The sequence below is a fragment of the Vanacampus margaritifer genome, chromosome 3, assembly GCF_051991255.1.
Source record: "Vanacampus margaritifer isolate UIUO_Vmar chromosome 3, RoL_Vmar_1.0, whole genome shotgun sequence".
NCBI classification, from domain to species: Eukaryota; Metazoa; Chordata; class Actinopteri; order Syngnathiformes; family Syngnathidae; genus Vanacampus; species Vanacampus margaritifer.
In genome coordinates, this window is record NC_135434.1 from 5,971,114 (window position 1) to 5,990,324 (window position 19,211).

General features: G+C 40.4%; 1 protein-coding gene across 4 annotated transcripts in view; it reads left to right on the forward strand.

The window, feature by feature from the left end:
* The window catches only part of rtkna (rhotekin a), a 73,844-nt gene extending 54,971 nt beyond the window's left edge, over positions 1–18,873 (forward strand). For 3 of the 4 annotated variants that reach the window (XM_077560437.1, XM_077560438.1, XM_077560439.1), the window contains exons 2-11: positions 4,019–4,280; positions 4,729–4,782; positions 7,803–7,920; positions 8,000–8,224; positions 10,220–10,314; positions 10,728–10,834; positions 12,257–12,385; positions 13,963–14,128; positions 14,596–14,700; positions 16,474–18,873. In XM_077560437.1, the coding sequence (XP_077416563.1) occupies positions 4,019–4,280; positions 4,729–4,782; positions 7,803–7,920; positions 8,000–8,224; positions 10,220–10,314; positions 10,728–10,834; positions 12,257–12,385; positions 13,963–14,128; positions 14,596–14,700; positions 16,474–17,132 (1,920 nt within the window). In that variant the 3' untranslated portion in view covers positions 17,133–18,873. Of the gene's footprint in view, positions 1–4,018; positions 4,281–4,728; positions 4,783–7,802; positions 7,921–7,999; positions 8,225–10,219; positions 10,315–10,727; positions 10,835–12,256; positions 12,386–13,962; positions 14,129–14,595; positions 14,701–14,994; positions 15,092–16,473 lie in introns of all 4 variants that reach the window. The other variant, XM_077560440.1, reaches the window with a different exon arrangement.
* Positions 18,874–19,211: the final 338 nt, after the last annotated feature.

Consider the following 19,211-nt stretch of genomic DNA (forward strand, 5'->3'; position numbering starts at 1 on the left):
GGGAAACGGTGTCAAAGGCAGCTATGTGTATCATTACATGACCAACAACTCGAGTTTTCAAGTTAAAGGATATTTATTCTATTTACAAACAAAAAAGAAAAGCTCAAAAATAATCTACTTAAAGCAGATTTTCCATTGGCAGATGCGGGTACTAGAAATAGTCAGCTAGGTTACAGATGCTAACCATGAGTTCGTTATGCTGACTCATAGGATTTGGTAAGATTTTTAAATGTCTGTACATCTCAGATGCCTTCAACATTTATATTGATACACCGTAATGTGTACTGCTCATATGGCCTGTGACATAAGCTTCCTTCTCCTAGCAATATCTGTCCATGTAGATGAATTTTTCAAAAATTAAAGTGACAGAAATGTTATGTATGTACGACGGCGTATTAGGGCCACGTATTAATATATATATTTTTTTTAGAGGTCGGGGGCCATATTCCGTGAAAAAAACTCGCAAATTTGCCACTTTATAAAGTCGCAAATTTACGAGTTTTTTCGCGCAAATTTGCCACTTTATATAGTGGCAGATTTAGAAATTAGACTTAGACTTAGAAATTTAGAAGAAATACACGTAGCGTAGTTATAGTCTAATCATGTGAGGATTCGTTGGTGGTTAACTCTTTGACTGCCAAAAACGTTAAATAACGTTTAGTAAAATCCTATGGAGGAGTGCCAAAGACGTTAAAAGATGTTTTTTTTCAAAACAGAGGTGTTCCTAACCATTTTCTATTGTTGATTACTGAAAAACGGAATAAGGTAGAAACAAACATTTTTTTCTGATGAAAGATGAGAGTCCAATCTTTCATTTGGTAGTATGTGTGTTTCCATAGTCCAAACACATCATTTTCTGTGGACCTTGAAAGATCAGTCAAAAATGCTTAAATCGGCTGGAACCCACGGCATCCCTTTTCTGAAAACGTCTGGCAGTCAAAGAGTTAATGGGACACTGTTTATAAAATGAAAAGGCAGGATGGAGACTGATTCATTCTTAAATCAAAACTTTGCTCGTCATTCACCGCAGCGAGAGCGACAACACTTCCTTATTCCCTATCAGCTGACTAACACTATCCAATCAGATGCTAGCATAGCATAGGTAAATGCAAGTGAATGACGGAGAGCAGCAGATTCGACACATCCGTTTAGATACTTGAACAAAAAAATACCAAAATGTGTAAATAATAATTCTGGAAACGTAAATATACATTTGTATATACATTAATGATATGGTTAATCTAAAGCAATTACTATCTCCTGACCGACCGAAAAGTATTGGCACAAACAGTCGAGTAGTATGCTACGTGTTTTTTTTGTTTTTTTTCGTATGTTTTTTTTTTTCTTTTCTCGCAAATCTGCCGCTATATAAAGTGGCTAACTTGCCACTTTATAAACTCGCAAATTTGCGAGTTTTTTCTCTCGGAATATTGCCCCCGCCCTCTAAATAAATAAATAAATGATACGTGGCCCTAATACACGGTCGTATGTATGCCATATATGCACTTGTGTAAAACTATGACTGGAGCGATGTGACGTTGTGCATATTTTCTGCTTTATTACTTCTTCACCCGTTGTTTACATATACACATAACTTATAAACACAATTGCTTGTTCAAATTTGTGTGTGTCTGTGTGTAAACCGTGTTTGATGGGTTTATCTCTCATCTGGTATCAGGTGGTGTTGCTGGTTTAGTTTAAGGCTTAGTGTGAGATCTCGGCTATTTGTCTTCTATTCTGAGACGCCCAGAAGGAAAAGCCCGCTAATTAAGCTGCTATAAATACTGGACCTCCTCAGAGCGGGTCACGCTGAGACCTGCTCCAACTGGACTCATCCTGATTCAGTCTGAGCTGGGCTTTCGCTTATTATCCTTCCAATTCAGCTCAATTCAAAGCAGCCGAATCAGAACTTGGCATGCGTAGTTTGTCCTCAAGAGTTTTCAGCATTGATGAAAAATGTGAAAAATAGCGGAATGAGGCTCTATTTTTTTTTGCACTTTAAAAGCTGTGATTCTATTAAAAAAAAAAAAAAAAAAAAAACACACACAACTTGGTCTTCCTCTACAGTTTTACATTATGCCTCCCTCTTAAATATAGTAAATAACAGGTTTCTTCTTCTTAAAGAATACATTTAGCAATAGATTCAAGTTTGTGAAGTCTAATGTTTACATTTGCTTTGCGTGCACTTTCATCATTCTCCCGATACGCGATTGCACGTCCCAAAGACGGTGTTTAGTGGTTTGGCCTCTCCGCCTGCGAGTATATTTTCATCTTTTGTGTGATTTACTGCTCTTTTGGAAGCGTTCACCGCCATGCAGCGCTCCTCTCGGTAAGCCAATTTTCCAAAGTTCACTGTGTCGAAGCAAGAATGTACCACGTCCGAAGCCGCCGCATTCAGCCCGCTCCCGCCGAGCCTGTCATCGAACAGCAGGCGGGGATTCTTGCAGACAGGTAGAGAAGAGGTGTTTGGAGGGCGGCGAAGTGGAACCGATGAGGCGCGGAGCGGAAAATGAGCAGCGAAAGCAGGAGAAGCTGAAATGAAGAGAATGAAATATTCATATGAAGGCATGGAGAGGAGGAGGAGGAGGAGGAGGAAGAGGAGGGATGATAAAAAGTTGGAGTCAAGGAAGGCGAAGCACGCAGAGAGAAAGGAGAGAGCACGAGAGATTAATTGTGCGCTTGCTAATGTAGCACTGAAGTAGACGAGCGCGCGCGCGCGCACGCACACACACACCAGCAGCAGAATGACGGCTGAGTTAACCACATTTGTTTCCCACCATTTCCTTTCAAGCACTTCTCAGAGCTAATTCAAGGTCACTTCAGGTCCTCTCAGCTTGATACTTTCTTATATTTTATCCTTCACACACCATTCGCCACTTTATTGCCTCTCTGTCTACTATTGCCAGTTTTTGCATGAGCATTTCAGTGTTGTAAACAAAGTGGAGGAAAGCTTGACGGATTTGGACAGTGTGACCACATTGAGTATTTACTCCCGACATTGCACAGTGATTCTTTTTCTTTCACCCCCCACTAATATAAACATTTCATTTTTTTTTTTTGCCTTGGAGAAAACAGCTTGTGGGTTTGTGTTTTTGTACATATTAAGAATTTAGCAGTGATGATTTCACACACCAGCTTGTACTGTATGTCTGTTAAATATTTCATTTAGCTCAATTATAGATTCGGTAGGTTTTTAGTATTCAGTGTGGGAAGGCCCGTGCTATTTCAAAACCCGCAGTGCAACCTATAGAACACTATATATTTATATTAGTGGTGCACCGGATCACAAAAGTTACGGTTGGGATGGGTACACGAACTTGAGCCACCGATCGGATCAGAAAAAAAAGAGATAAATAATACTGTGTCTTAATTTATTTTGTAAAACGCTTTTCCTAATAAATACATTTTTGTTTTCAAAATTTCTAATCATAACCCTTTAGGATTTAGGAACATAACTTTCAGTGCAATATGAGGCAGAAACACTTATTTCATACATGGTCCATGTGTAAAATCAAGTATTTTGTTGAATGTTTTTTAATGGGCAAAAGTGTTTTATAAAAATGAAAAAATTAAGATCTATTTATTTTTATTTATTTATTTATTTATTTTTTTAATAATTAATTGATTATTAGGAATTAAGTTACCATTAACTTAATGCAATTTTGAGTTAAAATTTTCTTCTTTTTTTTTTATTTGGCTTATCAAATATATTAGTGGTGTCAGTACATGATATCGGTATCTGTGACTACTCAATAGTTAAGTTCTCTTACTGGTCTATGAAAAAAAAGTGTTTTTTAAAAAATACATCGATAATTATAAACATATTTTTTAAATATAATAATAATAATAATAATATAATTTAAAATTATAATAAAAAAGAAACATTATAATAAAGTTTTTTTTTGCTCTTAAAAAAATAAAATAAAAAATATATATAATCAAAAACAATAATAATAAAATTAAAAAAAGGAAAAGAAAAAAAAACAACTCATAATCTTTCATTTCCTTTCCTTTGTAGGACAGCGACATCCAGAAAAAAATCGACCATGAGATCCGTATGCGCGACGGGGCCTGCAAGCTGCTGGCCGCCTGCTCGCAGCGAGACCAGACCTTGGAAGCGGCCAAGAGCCTGCAGACGTGCAGCACCCGCATCATGGCCTACATGTCGGAGCTGCAGAAGATGAAGGAGGCGCAGGTCATGCAGAAGGTGACGCGCAGGTCGTCGGACGCGGGGCCCATGGACGACAGACTGCCGTGTAAAGGCAAAGTGGCCATATCGGGCAAGTACGCTTGGTATCTAGACTGTAGTATCGACAGCATTCTTCATGTTTTCGGAGCAGAGGACAGAAAGGCTAATAGATTCTCGAGCGTATGTGGAGTGTAAGTTGATTCTGCCAGACCGACTCTTCATTAGTGCATACTTCACCGTTTATTGACCACGGCGAGCGAGCTGACGGGCTCACTCCGCCCATCACATCGCCAGCGAGGGCAAGCAATTGAATGATTATTGAGTGGAGAGCACTGCTTGTCTCATCGTGACATAATTCACTCCAGGGAGAACAACAGTAACGGGAACCTGGTTAGTTTCTTTCAGGCTGTTTATTAAGCCGATGTGTGAGTTGCGTCACACTTGCACACACACACACGCCATAGTAAGGGGTGTGTAGTTGATCTTGGAATAGCGATGAACATGTTTGTAATCGAATCCCTGTGTTGTTGTCATGACAGATCTCCGGATACCGCTCATGTGGAAAGACACCGAGTACTTCAAGAATAAAGGAGGTGAGGAGCCGCTGCTGTATGATTACTGCAGAATGACGCATGCACGTATAGTGTAGGGGCCATTAGGGAGTCATCTGTGATCGGATGCAGGTGTTGTGGCTGGATCATTATAGAGCGACATTCATCTTTCATCAAATGATGACTTTATTTTCTGAAAATATTATGTAGCATGGGTAGGTGGCGGGGTTCAAAGATCGAGTAAAGTCCAATGATGTCTGCGTGTTTTAAAGGTTTCCCTCCTCCAACACACCTGATTCATATAATCAGCTCATCAGAAATATCTGCAGAACCCTTAAAACCACCCTGATCATTTGATTCACGTGTGTTGGAGGAGGGACACCTCTAAAACAGGCTTCCCCAATCCTGGTCCTCAAGAGCCAGAGTCATGCATGTTTTAGATACTTTCCTCCTCCAACACACCTGATTCATGTAATCAGCTCATCAGAAATATCTGCAGAACCCTTAAAACGATCCTGATCATTTGATTCACATGTGTTGGAGGAGGGGAGTCTCTAAAACAGACTTCCCCAATCCTGGTCCTCCAGGGCTGGAGGCCTGCAGGTTTTAGATGCTTACATCCTCCAACACACCTGATTCATGTAATCAGCTCATCAGAAATATCTGCAGAACCCTTAAAACGATCCTGATCATTTGATTCACATGTGTTGGAGGAGGGGAGTCTCTAAAACAGACTTCCCCAATCCTGGTCCTCCAGGGCCAGAGGCCTGCATGTTTTAGATGCTTCCCTCCTCCAACACACCTAATTTATATAATCAGCTCATCAGAAATATCTGCAGAACCCTTAAAACCACCCTGATCATTTGATTTACGTGTGTTGGAGGAGGGACACCTTTAAAACAGGCTTCCCCAATCCTGGTCCTCAAGAGCCAGAGTCATGCATGTTTTAGATGCATTCCTCCTCCAATACACCTGATTCATATAATCAGCTCATCAGAAATATCTGCAGAACCCTTAAAACCACCCTAATTATTTGATTCACGTGTGTTGGAGGAGGGACACCTCTAAAACAGACTTCCCCAATCCTGGTCCGCCAGGGCCGAAGGCCTGCAAGTTTTAGATGCTTCCCTCCTCCAACAAACCTGATTCACATAATCGGCTCATCAGAAATATCTGCAGAACCCTTAAAACGATCCTGATCATTTGATTCACATGTGTTGGAGGAGGAAAGTCTCTAAAACAGACTTCCCCAATCTTGGTCCTCCAGGGCCAGAGGCCTGCATGTTTTAGATGCTTCCCTCCTTCAACACACCTGATCCATATAATCAGCTCATCAGAAATATCTGCAGAACCCTTAAAACGATCCTGATCATTTGATTCACATGTGTTGGAGGAGGGACACCTCTAAAACAGACTTCCCCAATCCTGGTCCTCCAGGGCCGAAGGCCTGCAGGTTTTAGATGCTTCCCTCCTCCAACAAACCTGATTCATATAATCAGCTCATCAGCAAGCTCTGCAGAAACCCGATAACGGTCATAATCTTTTGATTCAGGTGTGTTGGCGGAGGGAAACCTCTTAAACAGGTTTCAATCCTGGTTTGGATGTTGTACATGAACAGTAGTCCATTATCTTTTTTTATTGAACCACAAACAAAATGGTGCGATTGTCAAGGAAGAAGTGTAGCTACTTTACATGACTTCAAAGACAGAAAATGGATGCGGATAATTAAAAGAACGTGGTCTCCGAATATTGATTTTGCTTGTCCATCACGGTGATTGAGACTCTCCACGCTTTGCTCTTTTGGCCACAGATACTTATGAAATTGTAAATATACTTACTCACCTAAACTCGACTTAATTTCTTGAGCAACAACCATTGCTGCATACAAAGTGTTGTACATTACATAAGGCATAAAAGAGCTGACAAAGCTGTACTGTGTGTGTGTTTGCGGGTTTGTGTTTGTGTGTGTCTTTCTTCTTCTTGACTTGGAAAAAGTTGGCTGACCCGCAGCTTTGTCTCTTTGCACACATGCAGAGAAATGGGTCACAGTTCACTGAGCGAATAAAAAACGCAAGAAAATTTCTTAATTTTGCTTTAAAGACACTCTCTAATTACACAAGTTTCATCATTATCATTATTATTATTATTCAAATGTTCTATGGCGCAGTGGAATTGACCACTCGTCTTTCCATCACAATGACCTTCCGCTCTAGCTGAGATCCTCCTGAGGAAGTCAATGCGGGTTAATTCGTGGACGGCCACTTGCCGGCTCCGCTGGAATTAATCGGCATGGCCTGTACGTACAAACGAACCCATGAGGCAGACAGTGGACTTTTAACAAAGCTTAATGAGGTCATTAGACACACGGAGACACTCTGAGCCCGTCAGGCAAAGAGGAGTAAGGACTGTTGGAGGCAGATCTTTTCCTCCGTGTGTTCGTTTTCTTTCGGGTAGTGAGAATGTTGGTTATCCGAATACAGGCTGGAGATCGATGAACAGTTACTTCGAAGCTTTTATTTCTACAGAATATTCCGGGCACAAGTGAGTTACAGACAATGGCTGCAGCCTCTCACAAGTGCGAAGATTACAGAGGACTTACAACATTCTTATACTATCTTGAAAGGGCGATACCACAAAAGCCCCCACCAAACAGCCCACCCGGAGTTCACCGGACATGAGATAAGACTTCAAAGACATCATTCAAACACATTGACTTCAACCACAGACAATGGCCCATTGTTGTGGAAATAGAGGAGGTTTTTCAGACATGACGGCACCTGGCGGAAATTGCGATAACACTCACAAAGATACATCCGCAGAAAAAAGCTCTACTGAGGAAATAAGGAAATTAAAACAGTTATGACTAAATCTGGGCAGAAAACCCTCTTCAGGACCATGTGTCATCCTCGTGCATGTAAGCAGTGTGTTGAACTCCTATTTGAAGTAATAAGTGGAAGTGTGAGTTACCTCTGGTTTTATCCTGAAGACTGCAGGTCATAACTGCTTTGATAACAAAAAATGATTCAAATCATGAAACGTGGCGTTTACCTTCTCCCTTGTAGAGCTCCATCGCTGCGCAGTGTTTTGCCTCCTGCAGTTAGGAGGCGAGATCTTCGACACGGACATGGTGATCGTGGACCGCACGCTCACGGACATTTGCTTCGACAACACCATCGTATTGTAAGTCGCGCAAACCGATAAGTCTTTCCATGGAACCGAGCTTTATCGGAAATTTTCTCGTCCCCCCCCCCCGTGACAGCAACGAAGCCGGCCCTGCTTTCGAGCTGCGAGTCGAGCTGTACAGCTGCTGTTCAGAAGAGGACTTCTCAGCGGGGAGCACCCCCAGGAAGCTCGCCAGCAAGCTGAGCTCCTCCCTGGGTCGCTCGACTGGGAAGAAACTGCGGGCGGCCATGGAGCCTGGGCCGTGCAGCCCAGTGAGCAACGGGGGGGCGTCTCCTCTCCTGCTGCCCGTTCCTTCTGTACCGTAAGTGTGATGGCAAACCACCCCAAAAAAATAAAAATAAAATCCACAGCAGATTTCAGGATGCAGTACCAAATAGAATTGTTAAAGTTGCATGGGTGATCAATTTTGATTATAGAGAATAAATGTCAGAGAAAAATACTTCACCTGCATTATGAAAAGGTCACTGAGCAGATTGATGATCTACCTTAAAGGTTAACTCTTTGACTGCCAGACGTTTTCAGAAAAGGGATGCCGTGGGTGCCAGCCGATTTAAGCATTTTTGACTGATCTTTCAAGGTCCACAGAAAATTATGTTTTTGGACTATGGAAACACACATACTACCAAATGAAAGATTGTACTCTCATCTTTCATCAGAAAAAAAAGTTTGTTTCTACCTTATTCCGTTTTTCAGTAATCAACAATAGAAAATGGTTAGTTTCACCTCTGTTTTGAAAAAAAAACGTCTTTTAACGTCTTTGGCACTCCTCCATAGGATTTTACTAAACGTTATTTAACGTTTTTGGCAGTGAATGAGTTAATGATCTTGTGCATTTTTTTAAAAATTCATTTAATAGAGTTTTTAAATCACTTTGCGATGAATGAATAAATAAATAAATAAATAAAAACAAAATATAATAGAACAAATTATTATATTTATTGAAAGCACAGTTATTTGTGGCTGGAGGGATACTTTTTTTGGGGTGTAACATGTATTTAACATAATTTTTAGGGGTGTCAAAATGAGTGCATTAATTTTGAGTTCATTTAAATATAACCCAACTATGGATCAATCCTCTACTTGGGTCAATTTGGCACAACTTTGAGTCAAGAAATTGGTCTTTTAGTGTAAAACAACTCATAAATATTCATCACATATTTGACTTGGGTCAAAAATTGGGTCATTTTGTATAAAACAACCTAGAAAATTGGGTCAATATTATTTTTTTATTGAAAGCACAGTGTCAATCGGGGCTGGAGGGATACTTTTTTTTGGGGGTGTACATGTAACATGTATTTAACATAATTTTTTAGGGGTGTCAAAATGAGTGCATTAATTTTGAGTTAATTTAAAGCTCCTTTAATGGCACTTTTTTTTTTTTTTTTTACGCACGATTAATGACCGCCCCTTACTTGGAAAGCCTGTACTGGGAGAATTCCAGTCACAATGCAGAAGACATGCCCACGTCAAAATTGCGCAATAATAAATTTATTAATAATGCATATATTTGTGGAGACTAGGGTCAAGTTGTATTTTACAATTTTAAAAATGTGCAGAATTTCACAAGTTTCTTCATGTTAAAGATTAGACAGCTCTTAATATGGAGGAAAAAAATGAACTGAGCTGTCACCATCGTCTTACAATTCTCAATTTTATGAATTATTATGAAATTACTGTATCAATGACTAAAAGATGCAGACATATTTATATTAGTTTAAAAAAAATTAAAACTTTTGTTATTTATGTAGAGCGTATGAAAACTTTATTGTACATTTAGAACAGATATAAAATTTAAGATTAATCGTGAGTTAACTATTGAAGTCATGCGAATAATTACGATTAAAAAAAATGTATCGCCTAACACCCCTAATTATTTTTAAAATAAACATTTATTCTCTCAATAATTCCCTATCAAACATGTTGTTTTTTTATATCGTGTAGCAATTCCTTGATGTGTACAATCAATCTATTATGTATACATACATATATATTAGGGGAGTACAGTTCTTCGAAAAGACAATTTGATTTGACAAATTTTTTGTGTGTTTTTGCATACTTGGCCAATAAGGATTCTGATTTTAAGATCAAACTATTCAACCCGCATCTTTTAAATTAAAAAAAACGATTTTCAGGTTCAAATCAGTTTTTGTTACACCCCTAATATATATGTATATATGATTCAATACATATGCTTTCCTCTTAAATGACCAAAAATGGTCCCATTAGCTATTACGGGCAAGAAACGGTTCTAAAGAGTATATGACTTGTAATTAGGATGGTTTTCATCTTTCCACAGGGGCCCCAAGTACCACCTGCTGGCTCATACCACCCTGTCGCTGTCACACGCCCAGGACAATTTCCGCACGCATGACCTCACCATCTCAGGCAACGGTGAGCGTCAACCTCCGTCCGTCTGTCTTTCTCCTTTCCTCCTCTGCCAAATCAGCCATCTGTCATTTGTTTCCCTCTTTGTCAAGCTTTCGCCTTCGCTGCACTCTTCATCATTTGGCTCCTCCCACTCCCTTACTGTCTGACAGACAGCGCATATAGTCAAGGTCACAGGAATGAAGGCTGTTCCAGAGAGGGGACTGCAGTGTAAAGCTGAAGCGATAACAAGGGGTCCCCGGTGTTCTATTCTTTAGCTGTCCTGTAAAATTTTCATTTGTGCTCGGCCACAGAGCCTGCAGCTGTCACTCTTTTACACCTTTGTGCCTGGTGGTTTTGTTTGAATGGTGACACTGTCCAGCATATTGGTGGGTGGACTTTGGTGTATTAACGGTCTATCTTTCTGCCCGTCTGTGCAGAAGAGTGTTCGTACTGGCTGCCTCTATATGGGAGTGTGTGTTGCCGCCTTGCAGCTCAACCTCAGTGTATGACCCAGCAGATGATGAGTGGACTTTTGAAGGTGTCGGTAAGTTGGAAACAAAATGTACACTTTTTTAAAAAAAAAAATTAAATTTTGTTTGTACGCTTTTCATTTTGAGATTCACCTAACCTGTTGAGGTTACCAAGTGTTTTTTAGTAGGGGTGTCAGGCGATTAATTTAAAAAAAAAAAATCTTGATTAATACTTCAACAGTTAACTCACGATTAATCGCAAATTTTATATCTGTTCTAAAAATTCAATCAAATGTACAATAAAATTTTGCATACTCTTGTTAACATGAAAGTGGGGGGAAATGTTAAACTAATCTTTTAGTCATTGATACAGTAATTTCATAAAAATACATAAAATTGAGTCAAAATTAAAAAGATGGTGACGGCTTTTTTTTTTCATATTGACTCATTCACTCCCAGCCATTTTCACTGAAGCAATCCCCGTTTTACTGGATTTTGACTGATTTTGCAAGGCCCACAGAAAATTGTGTTTTATTGCTATCAAAACATACCACAACAATGATTAGAGTCTCTTCTTTCATCTGTTTCCGTTTTGCAGCAATTAGCATTAGAATATAGCTTAAGTTTCATCAATATTCACAAACCTGTTGAAAACACTGGCAAAAAGAGCATGTTGCAACATGGCCCTGGTTGATCTCTTATACTCTGCTGCCACCTCCTGGCCGTTTTTGTAATAACTACCATTGCTTCAACTGTTCTCTTCAGTCAGAGGCTGCATCAAAGCCTTCTCTATGCTCTAGCATAAAAAAAACATACAAATACGTCTTTGGGAGCATGGTAATATTTAAAATAGAACATATTTATACGTTTTTGGGAGCAAATGAGTTGAGAACTGTCTAATCTTTAACACGAAGAATTTTTTTAAATTCTGTACATTTTTCAAATTGTAAAATACAGCTTGAGCCCAGTCTCCACAAATATGCATTATTATTAGATTTATTATTGCTAAATTTTGACGTGGACATGTCTGCTGCGTTGCGACTGCAATTCTCCCAGTACCAAAAAAATATTAAAAAATTGTGGCGTTAAAGGAGCTTTAAATGAACTCAAAACTGACGCACTAATTTTGGCACTCCTACTTTTTCAGTCATTCAGTGATTTCCCTGGAAACTTAAGGATTGGTGGGGCATCAAATAGATTGTATTACATTTTGGTGCAAATCCTTTTTTTTTGTCGGTTTTGTGCTTAGTTTCTCCTTGAATTAAAAATCTATACAAAATCTATACAAAATCCAATCATAAGGTTGTCTGTGTTGTGAGATGATTCTGGTAGTAGTTGATGCTAATGCTAACTGTGACTCCTGGTGTTCTTATCGGAAAACGAGACTTTGAGGCACCATGCATCGTACTGTATTCTATTTTTAACTCCTAATGACAATATGTCCTTCTCCACACACTCGCGCCATATCACTTTAACCTCTGTTGTCCACACCGCAGTCGGGAGGTGGCCCTCACAGTTGGACAAACGTGTACGCAATCCTGAAAGGAAGCAGCCTCTCCTGCTACCAACGACAAGAAGACGTCCGCGACAGCGTGGACCCGGCTTTCACCATCGCCATCAACAAGGTCAGAAACAAAACAAATCACCATCTCGCTCACGTAGATCACAATGGATAACAACCTGCTGGTCATTAGAGCATAAGCAGTAGCCTTACACATTACAATTCAGAAGCGGTAATACAGTAATGTAATGAATTACTTTGAAATGACAGTAACTTGGTAATATCACAAGATTGTCATCATGTCACAATATTAAAAGCAGCACATCTGTTCAAAAGGTGAGGTTGTATTTCATTTGTGCAGTTCCAGCGCCCTCTGGTGGTTACAATATGAGTGCAGTTTAATTTTAATTAGGCATGTTTTAGCCAGTGAGCAGTCATACCAGCAAATATTTGTCAACATAATCGTCAAAAAAACATTACTTGTGGACTACGTAGGCCATGTGACTACGCTGCTGAGCCAGTAGGAGCACATGACAATGACTTGTGACATGCCCCCCCCCCCACACACACACACACACACACACATATAACACTCTAAAAACAGTTGGGTCAAAATATAACCCAACTATGGGTCAAAAATGGATCAATCCTCTACTTGGGTCAATTTGGCACAACTTTGAGTCAAGAAATTGGTCTTTTAGTGTAAAACAACTCATAAATATTGAGCAGATATTTTACTTGGGTCAAAAAATTGGGTCATTTTGTATAAAACAACCTAGAAAATTGGGTCAAATTGACCCATAAAGTGTATCAGTCCATTTTTTAAAAATCCATAATTGGGTTACTTTTGACCCAACTGTTTTAGAGTGAAGCTTATGTATTTCTATATTTATTTATTTACAAAGTTTTTATGCTGGAGCATAAGCTTTTTTTTTTTTTTAATAATGCCCACCTCCCCAATTACTGAAGCAGTTTCTGATGATGGCAGAAAATAATTCTGACAGTTAACACCGTTTCCTGTTTTGAAATTAAATTATAGCTGCGTCAAATTAGCAAAACTACGGCCATGTTGATTATTTTGAAGTCGGGGTTTAAAAAAAAACACAAAAATAAAAGTGTTGAATGGATTTTTGATACCAGTAATTTCCACCCAAAAAACAATGACAGATCATTTTTATTCTTTTTATTTTATTACAGTATAGGATTTTTATATCGGTGCTCGCCCACCCCTAGTGGGTTGCTACTATTTTGAAATTGTGATTCCTCTGTCAGCATGATTTAATTTTAAATCATGTTATTGTTTTGGTCTTTTTAAAGAAACAATGTGCTGATAATCTTGTGTCGTTTCAGCTTTGTTGAGCTGTTAAGTGACGCATCCCGACCCCTCTCATCATCGGTTCTTGTGTGACGCAGGTGCCATGTCTGTCAGTGTTTCCATTGTGACTCATGCAGACGCTTCTTGACTGATCCTTTGAGCACTGCTGAGCCACAGCAAAGTCAATCTTTTGTCAACTGTCTGGCTCTTCTTAAAAACAGCATTAGGGTTGAGGAGGAGAGAAGAAAAAAAACTGAGCGGAGCAACACTGCCATCTAGTGGCACATTTGAGAGGATCATTCCTCAAGGGCAATCGTTTGGATGAAGACTAATGAGTCATTTTGTGGAAACTGATTTTGTTTTTTTTTCTCTCTCAATGTGTTCAGGAGACGAGGATACGCGTGTCGGAGAAGGACGCTCAGGGCAAAGCGCAGAACGTTTGCATCAGTAACCAGTACGGCGGCGAAGACGTCACACACATCCTCACCACCGACAGTCGAGAGGAGACGCACAGGTGGATGGAGGCCTTCTGGCAACACTTCTACGACATGAGTAAGTGCTTGCCGATGACGTCATCGCTCGGTTTTGATTACATCAAAAATGGAACCATATATTGGCGTCTTTTTCTTCTTTTTTTTTTTCTTTTTTTTTTTTTTCAGGAGAGCTCAGTATTGTTCATTCGATTTGAAAAAACAAAAAAACAAATAAATTAAAAAAAATTAATAAATGTTTTTTTTTTTTTTTAAATATATATACATATATATATACATATACACACAAATATATATATATATATATATATTTTTTTTTTTTTTGTATGTGGGTGAGTATGTGTATGTGCGTGTGTGTGTGTGTGTGCGTGCGTGCGTGCGAGCGTGTGTGTATTCATCAGTTCACCTAAAGCCCATTAAAAAAAATCCCATACTAATAATATAATATAATAATTGGCGTCTTTTTCAAGGGCGAACTTGTGTCAACTGATTGCTTTTTTTTTTTTTAATTCCATTTTCATCACGCAGGTCAGTGGAAGCAGTGCTGCGATGACTTGATGAAAATTGAACAGCCGTCACCGCGGAAACCGGCCCCCGTCACGCCGAAGCAGGGCTCCCTTTACCACGAAATGGGTACGATGTTTGCCTAATATCGAATAATGTGCACGGCCGTGCGCATGAAGGAGGTGCTCTTTCTGATATCTCCAACTTAACAATCTGCTTTTCTGTTCTGCACTATTAGACGCACTTGAGACTGTGACTCACTCTGTCCTATTTTCTCTGCTCCTTTTGGCCCTGTGTGCTCTTCACTCCTCTGTCTCCTCTCTTCCATCCGCCAAACTACATGACACTTCCCGTCCTTCCTGTCTTGACACCCCCCCCCACCCCCACCCCAATCTCTCGGCTGTTCCTAACTACCGCCGGCAGCCCCCCTTGCCGCACCCTCCTGTGAGGGTCTTCTTCTGCAAGACAATGCTGTGTCCGCCGAGATTCGTGCTCTGCTCTCATCCTATTACAACGACAGGTGACGTAAGGAGGAAGAAGCAGCCTCTGTGCATGTCATCGTGACAAATCAATTTGGTCATGAAAAAATGATCGCAACTAGTAAAAAAAAAAAAATTTAAAAATTAAGTAATCACCTATATATTTTTTAATTTTTTCTATGTTGATAGTTTAAACCATAAATATCATTTCAATCTCATTTTGCAACATTGCACTTTCAATAATGACTTTGAGATGATCTGATTTCAAAAAATGCAACAAAATTGCATATAAGCACTTCAACTGCAGGCTAAATTGATCTCCTCCCTGACATACAAAGTCTCTGAGCCGCAGAGGTGTCAAATCCTGGTCCAGAAAGTAAAAACCCTGCCACAATTTGGCTGAGTTAAAAGCGCCTGTTTGCTAAAGCCAAACTGTGGCAGTTTTTTTTTTTTTCTGGACCCGTTTTGACACCTCTGCTCAGCTGAGATGTATCACGTGAATATATAGAAGATCATTGACACAAATGTAAAATATAAAATACTCGTGCTGGGGGAATTGAAACTTCATGAAGCACATGCAATATTTTTTGAAGAAAAAAAATCATATGAGGTGAAGTTATGTTGTTCCGTTTATCATCACGGCTGCGATTTCAACCGTAGGTTGAGCTCCAAAGCTAATAACGATGATTTAAAGTACATCCACAACCTCAAATATCATATTGCGTTCATACAACACTTCTACAAACCCCATGTATTCGTTTACAGTAATAAGCACCAAGAAATTGTTATTTGTTTGTTATTCGACTCAGCTAACACAAATGATAGCCACAGCGTTAGCTCGTAGCGCAACATGCTAACTAGCCAAAACACCAGTGTCACACTAACTGTTTGACTTTCATGGCATAAGTTGGACTTTTAGTGCACTTAATGTCAAGCAACGTGATGCTAGTTCATTTAGTGGGCTCTTCATGACAAGCAAACTTTACACTAAAAGTGGTCCAGAAATGCAAAATAAAGTCTTGTTAGCCGCATTAGCATGTTGGCTGAGTGTCCATTCCTGTTTGTCAATAATGTGTCATTTGACCACATGAGCACACTTGGATGTTTACGGTACATTTTTGGGCTTCTCTTCTGACAAGCGTTTGTGTTTCAAATCAAAATATTACTTCTGGAAATATGTCTGCATTTGTGTAATGCTCGATAACCACTGACCGTTGATGTTGGCCAAATGAATGGAATGACTTTTTTATCCAATCAAATCGCTCGGTAGGAACTAATGTTAGACACAACTGAGCTGTACTTGGTGATTCTTCCGCATACCAAAACATACTGAAAATGTTGCCACGGTATGAATAATTTTGGCCCATTTCTAGAAGGTGTCAAAGAGTTGAGCACTGATGGCGTCCTGGTGTCTCTTCTCCAGTTATTGAGTCTTCAGATGAGTTCGGCAGCAGCGTGTCGGACATGTTGGCCCGCAGGATGCAGGAGTTGGAGCTGCGTAGCCAGCTTGGCACCTCTCCCACCTGGATGTCCCTCTTTGAGGACAACCACCCCAAAAGCGCCGGCCCCCTTCGTCCGTCTACCTCCCGCCTAACAGGCCACGCCCCCCACCGCCACTCCCGCAGCCCCGCCAGCCCCCCGCGGGGCCTCCTGTCCTCGGACGCCAGCCTGACGTCAGACAGCGACAGCCACTGCAGCACCAGCCCCTGCTCCCGCCACCACGGCTGGCCCGACCCCTTACCGGGCTTCTCCCTGTCGTCCCCGTCCCGCCCGAGGCCGCGCACGCTCTCGCTGGACGCCAAGCTCAGCACGCTGCGGGGGAGGGGCTACGGCGGAGGGGGCGCCTTCCACTGCCCCTGCCAGCCTCCCTCCTCGTCCCGCTCGCCGTTGTCCCAGCGCAGCACGCAGGCCACGCTCTCCTGCTCCAGCTCCACCTCCAGCAGCAGCTCCAGCAACAGCGAGGGCGGACACAGCCCCGAGTCGTCCGAGTCCGCCTTCTCGCGGCCCTCGCCGGCAAGACGCAGCCTCAGGAACCTCAGGGCCAGACTGGACCCTCGCAACTGGCTCCAAAGTCAAGTGTGACCTCAATCCGAGGAGGCTTTTTTTCCACGAGACTGGTGACAATCATCGGGGAGCCCCTTGGCCTCCAGATTTGGGGTCATGCTGCTTGGGAGCACCTGCCGACCTTTCCCTATTTCCAACTGGAAGCTACTTTTGACTCATTTCTCTATCCTGGCTTCACTATCGTCGTCATCTTTGTTCATTCACTTGCAGTTTTGTTGGGACTAAATCAAGTGGGGGTTTTTTTGTAATAAAGGTGTCTAGTGTGAATGCTATCAATACGAGTGAGGTTAGGAGGGGTGTCCAAACGGCGGTCTGGGGGCCATTTGCGGCCATGGCGTATGCTAAAAGTAACATTTGGCTTTGTGTGTGTCGTTTGCCTGCATTGTGCAACAGTGGTGCCTTGAGATACAAGTGGGATTTTTTTTCAGAAAAACCTTCTCTTTGTATGTGTCTTTGTTTTTATTATACTGCCCTCTTGTGGCCAAGATGCAAGTCAGAAGTGAAGCAAAGAATGCGGCAAATCTGTTGAATCATGTCAGTACTGTATGCTTTTATTTAAGTTAAATATTAGTGTTATTTTCTTATTAAAAAATGAATACATTCTAGGGCCAGAACGGAATAATGTCATTTACATTCATTTCAATGGGGGGGAAAGATAACTTGAGATACAAGTGTTTGTAGTTACAAGCTTCAACTCTTATCTCAGGGCACCACTGTCTTTCTAAACTCGGTGACAGAGCGGGAGAAGAAAAAATAAAGCCATTTCTCATGACTTGTTTTCCACCAATCACACGTCACGAAACTGGCCACGCCTTGTTTGTTAATTATTATTCATAACAGCACATGAATGAAGACGATTTGCAGCAAATGGTGTCAATGTCGGTTGTTTGCGCCACTTTCGGCCATCTTGGCACATCTTGTAATCGAACTGTGTATATATATATAAAAGTGATTTATAATAGCTTTACTTATCTTTATCTAAACGGATGGGTTGGTTTTTAAGCATGTAGAATAAATTTAAGGTAAAGAATATCAAAGTGGACCCGGCTTGCACCCTTCAATTTTTCTGCATGCGGGCCCCCTTTGGAAGAAAAAGTCTGGACACCCCTGCTTGAAAGGCTTGCTGAGATGTAACGATGTCGGAATATTCTCACACAAAGTATGATTTTCTCTTTACTCCCACCGGGTTGTATTGTTGCTATTTTTAACCTGCACGATTGGCTGACATTTCACAACAATTTGAGATGATTTGATTATCTGTAAAAAATCTGTTCAATTGCGTTTAATTCAACAACGCTGGTCATTCCTGTGATCGCTTCAAAACGATCAAATCTGGTTATTTACAGCAGGATAGTATGACGAAGGATTAGGGCCACAATTCATTTGACCATATATACTGTATGTATAATAAAGTTAATAAAGTTGTTTTTACGAGAGGAAAATTGTAATGGTTTTATGGCAAAATGTACAAAAATAAATCAATAAAAGTGGCCCAATCCCACAGCAGAGTCATTTGTTACTGTACTTACATTTTCAAAAGTTAACAAATAAGCATCCTTGCTCTGTCTTTGTGTTTCATTATTGTGGATGACACTGACAAATTAATCTGTCATGATTATGGGTTCAATTGACTGTTACGACATTGCAAGACTTCTTTGTACCGGCAGCCTTTTGTCTTTCTGCATGTAAAGCATCCAAGGGGACATGAGAAATGTGTGAATATGAAATGAATAATAATAAATGGTTCTGTGATCTGCTAGCAATGCTGTATCCAAGTAAACGTCTGCCTCTGCATGAACATGGTACTGCTAACACATCGTCCTACTTTGTGTTAAACACTCAATTCATCGTGTCTTCAAATAGAAAATTGAGTGCAGTACTTGACTACAGCCGGTAGAGGCGCTGTTGATCGTCATTTCGCTTCAGACGTCATGTTATTTTCCTCAAAAGACAACAAACTAGTTAGACCTGATCAATCAAAAGTTAATTCAACAATTGACAGAATTCTTACAGTCAATTAAAAAAAAATCATGATGCCCATCCCAAATAATAACACACTTTTCAGCTGCAAAAGCCAAGTAAGATGAATGCGAGTAT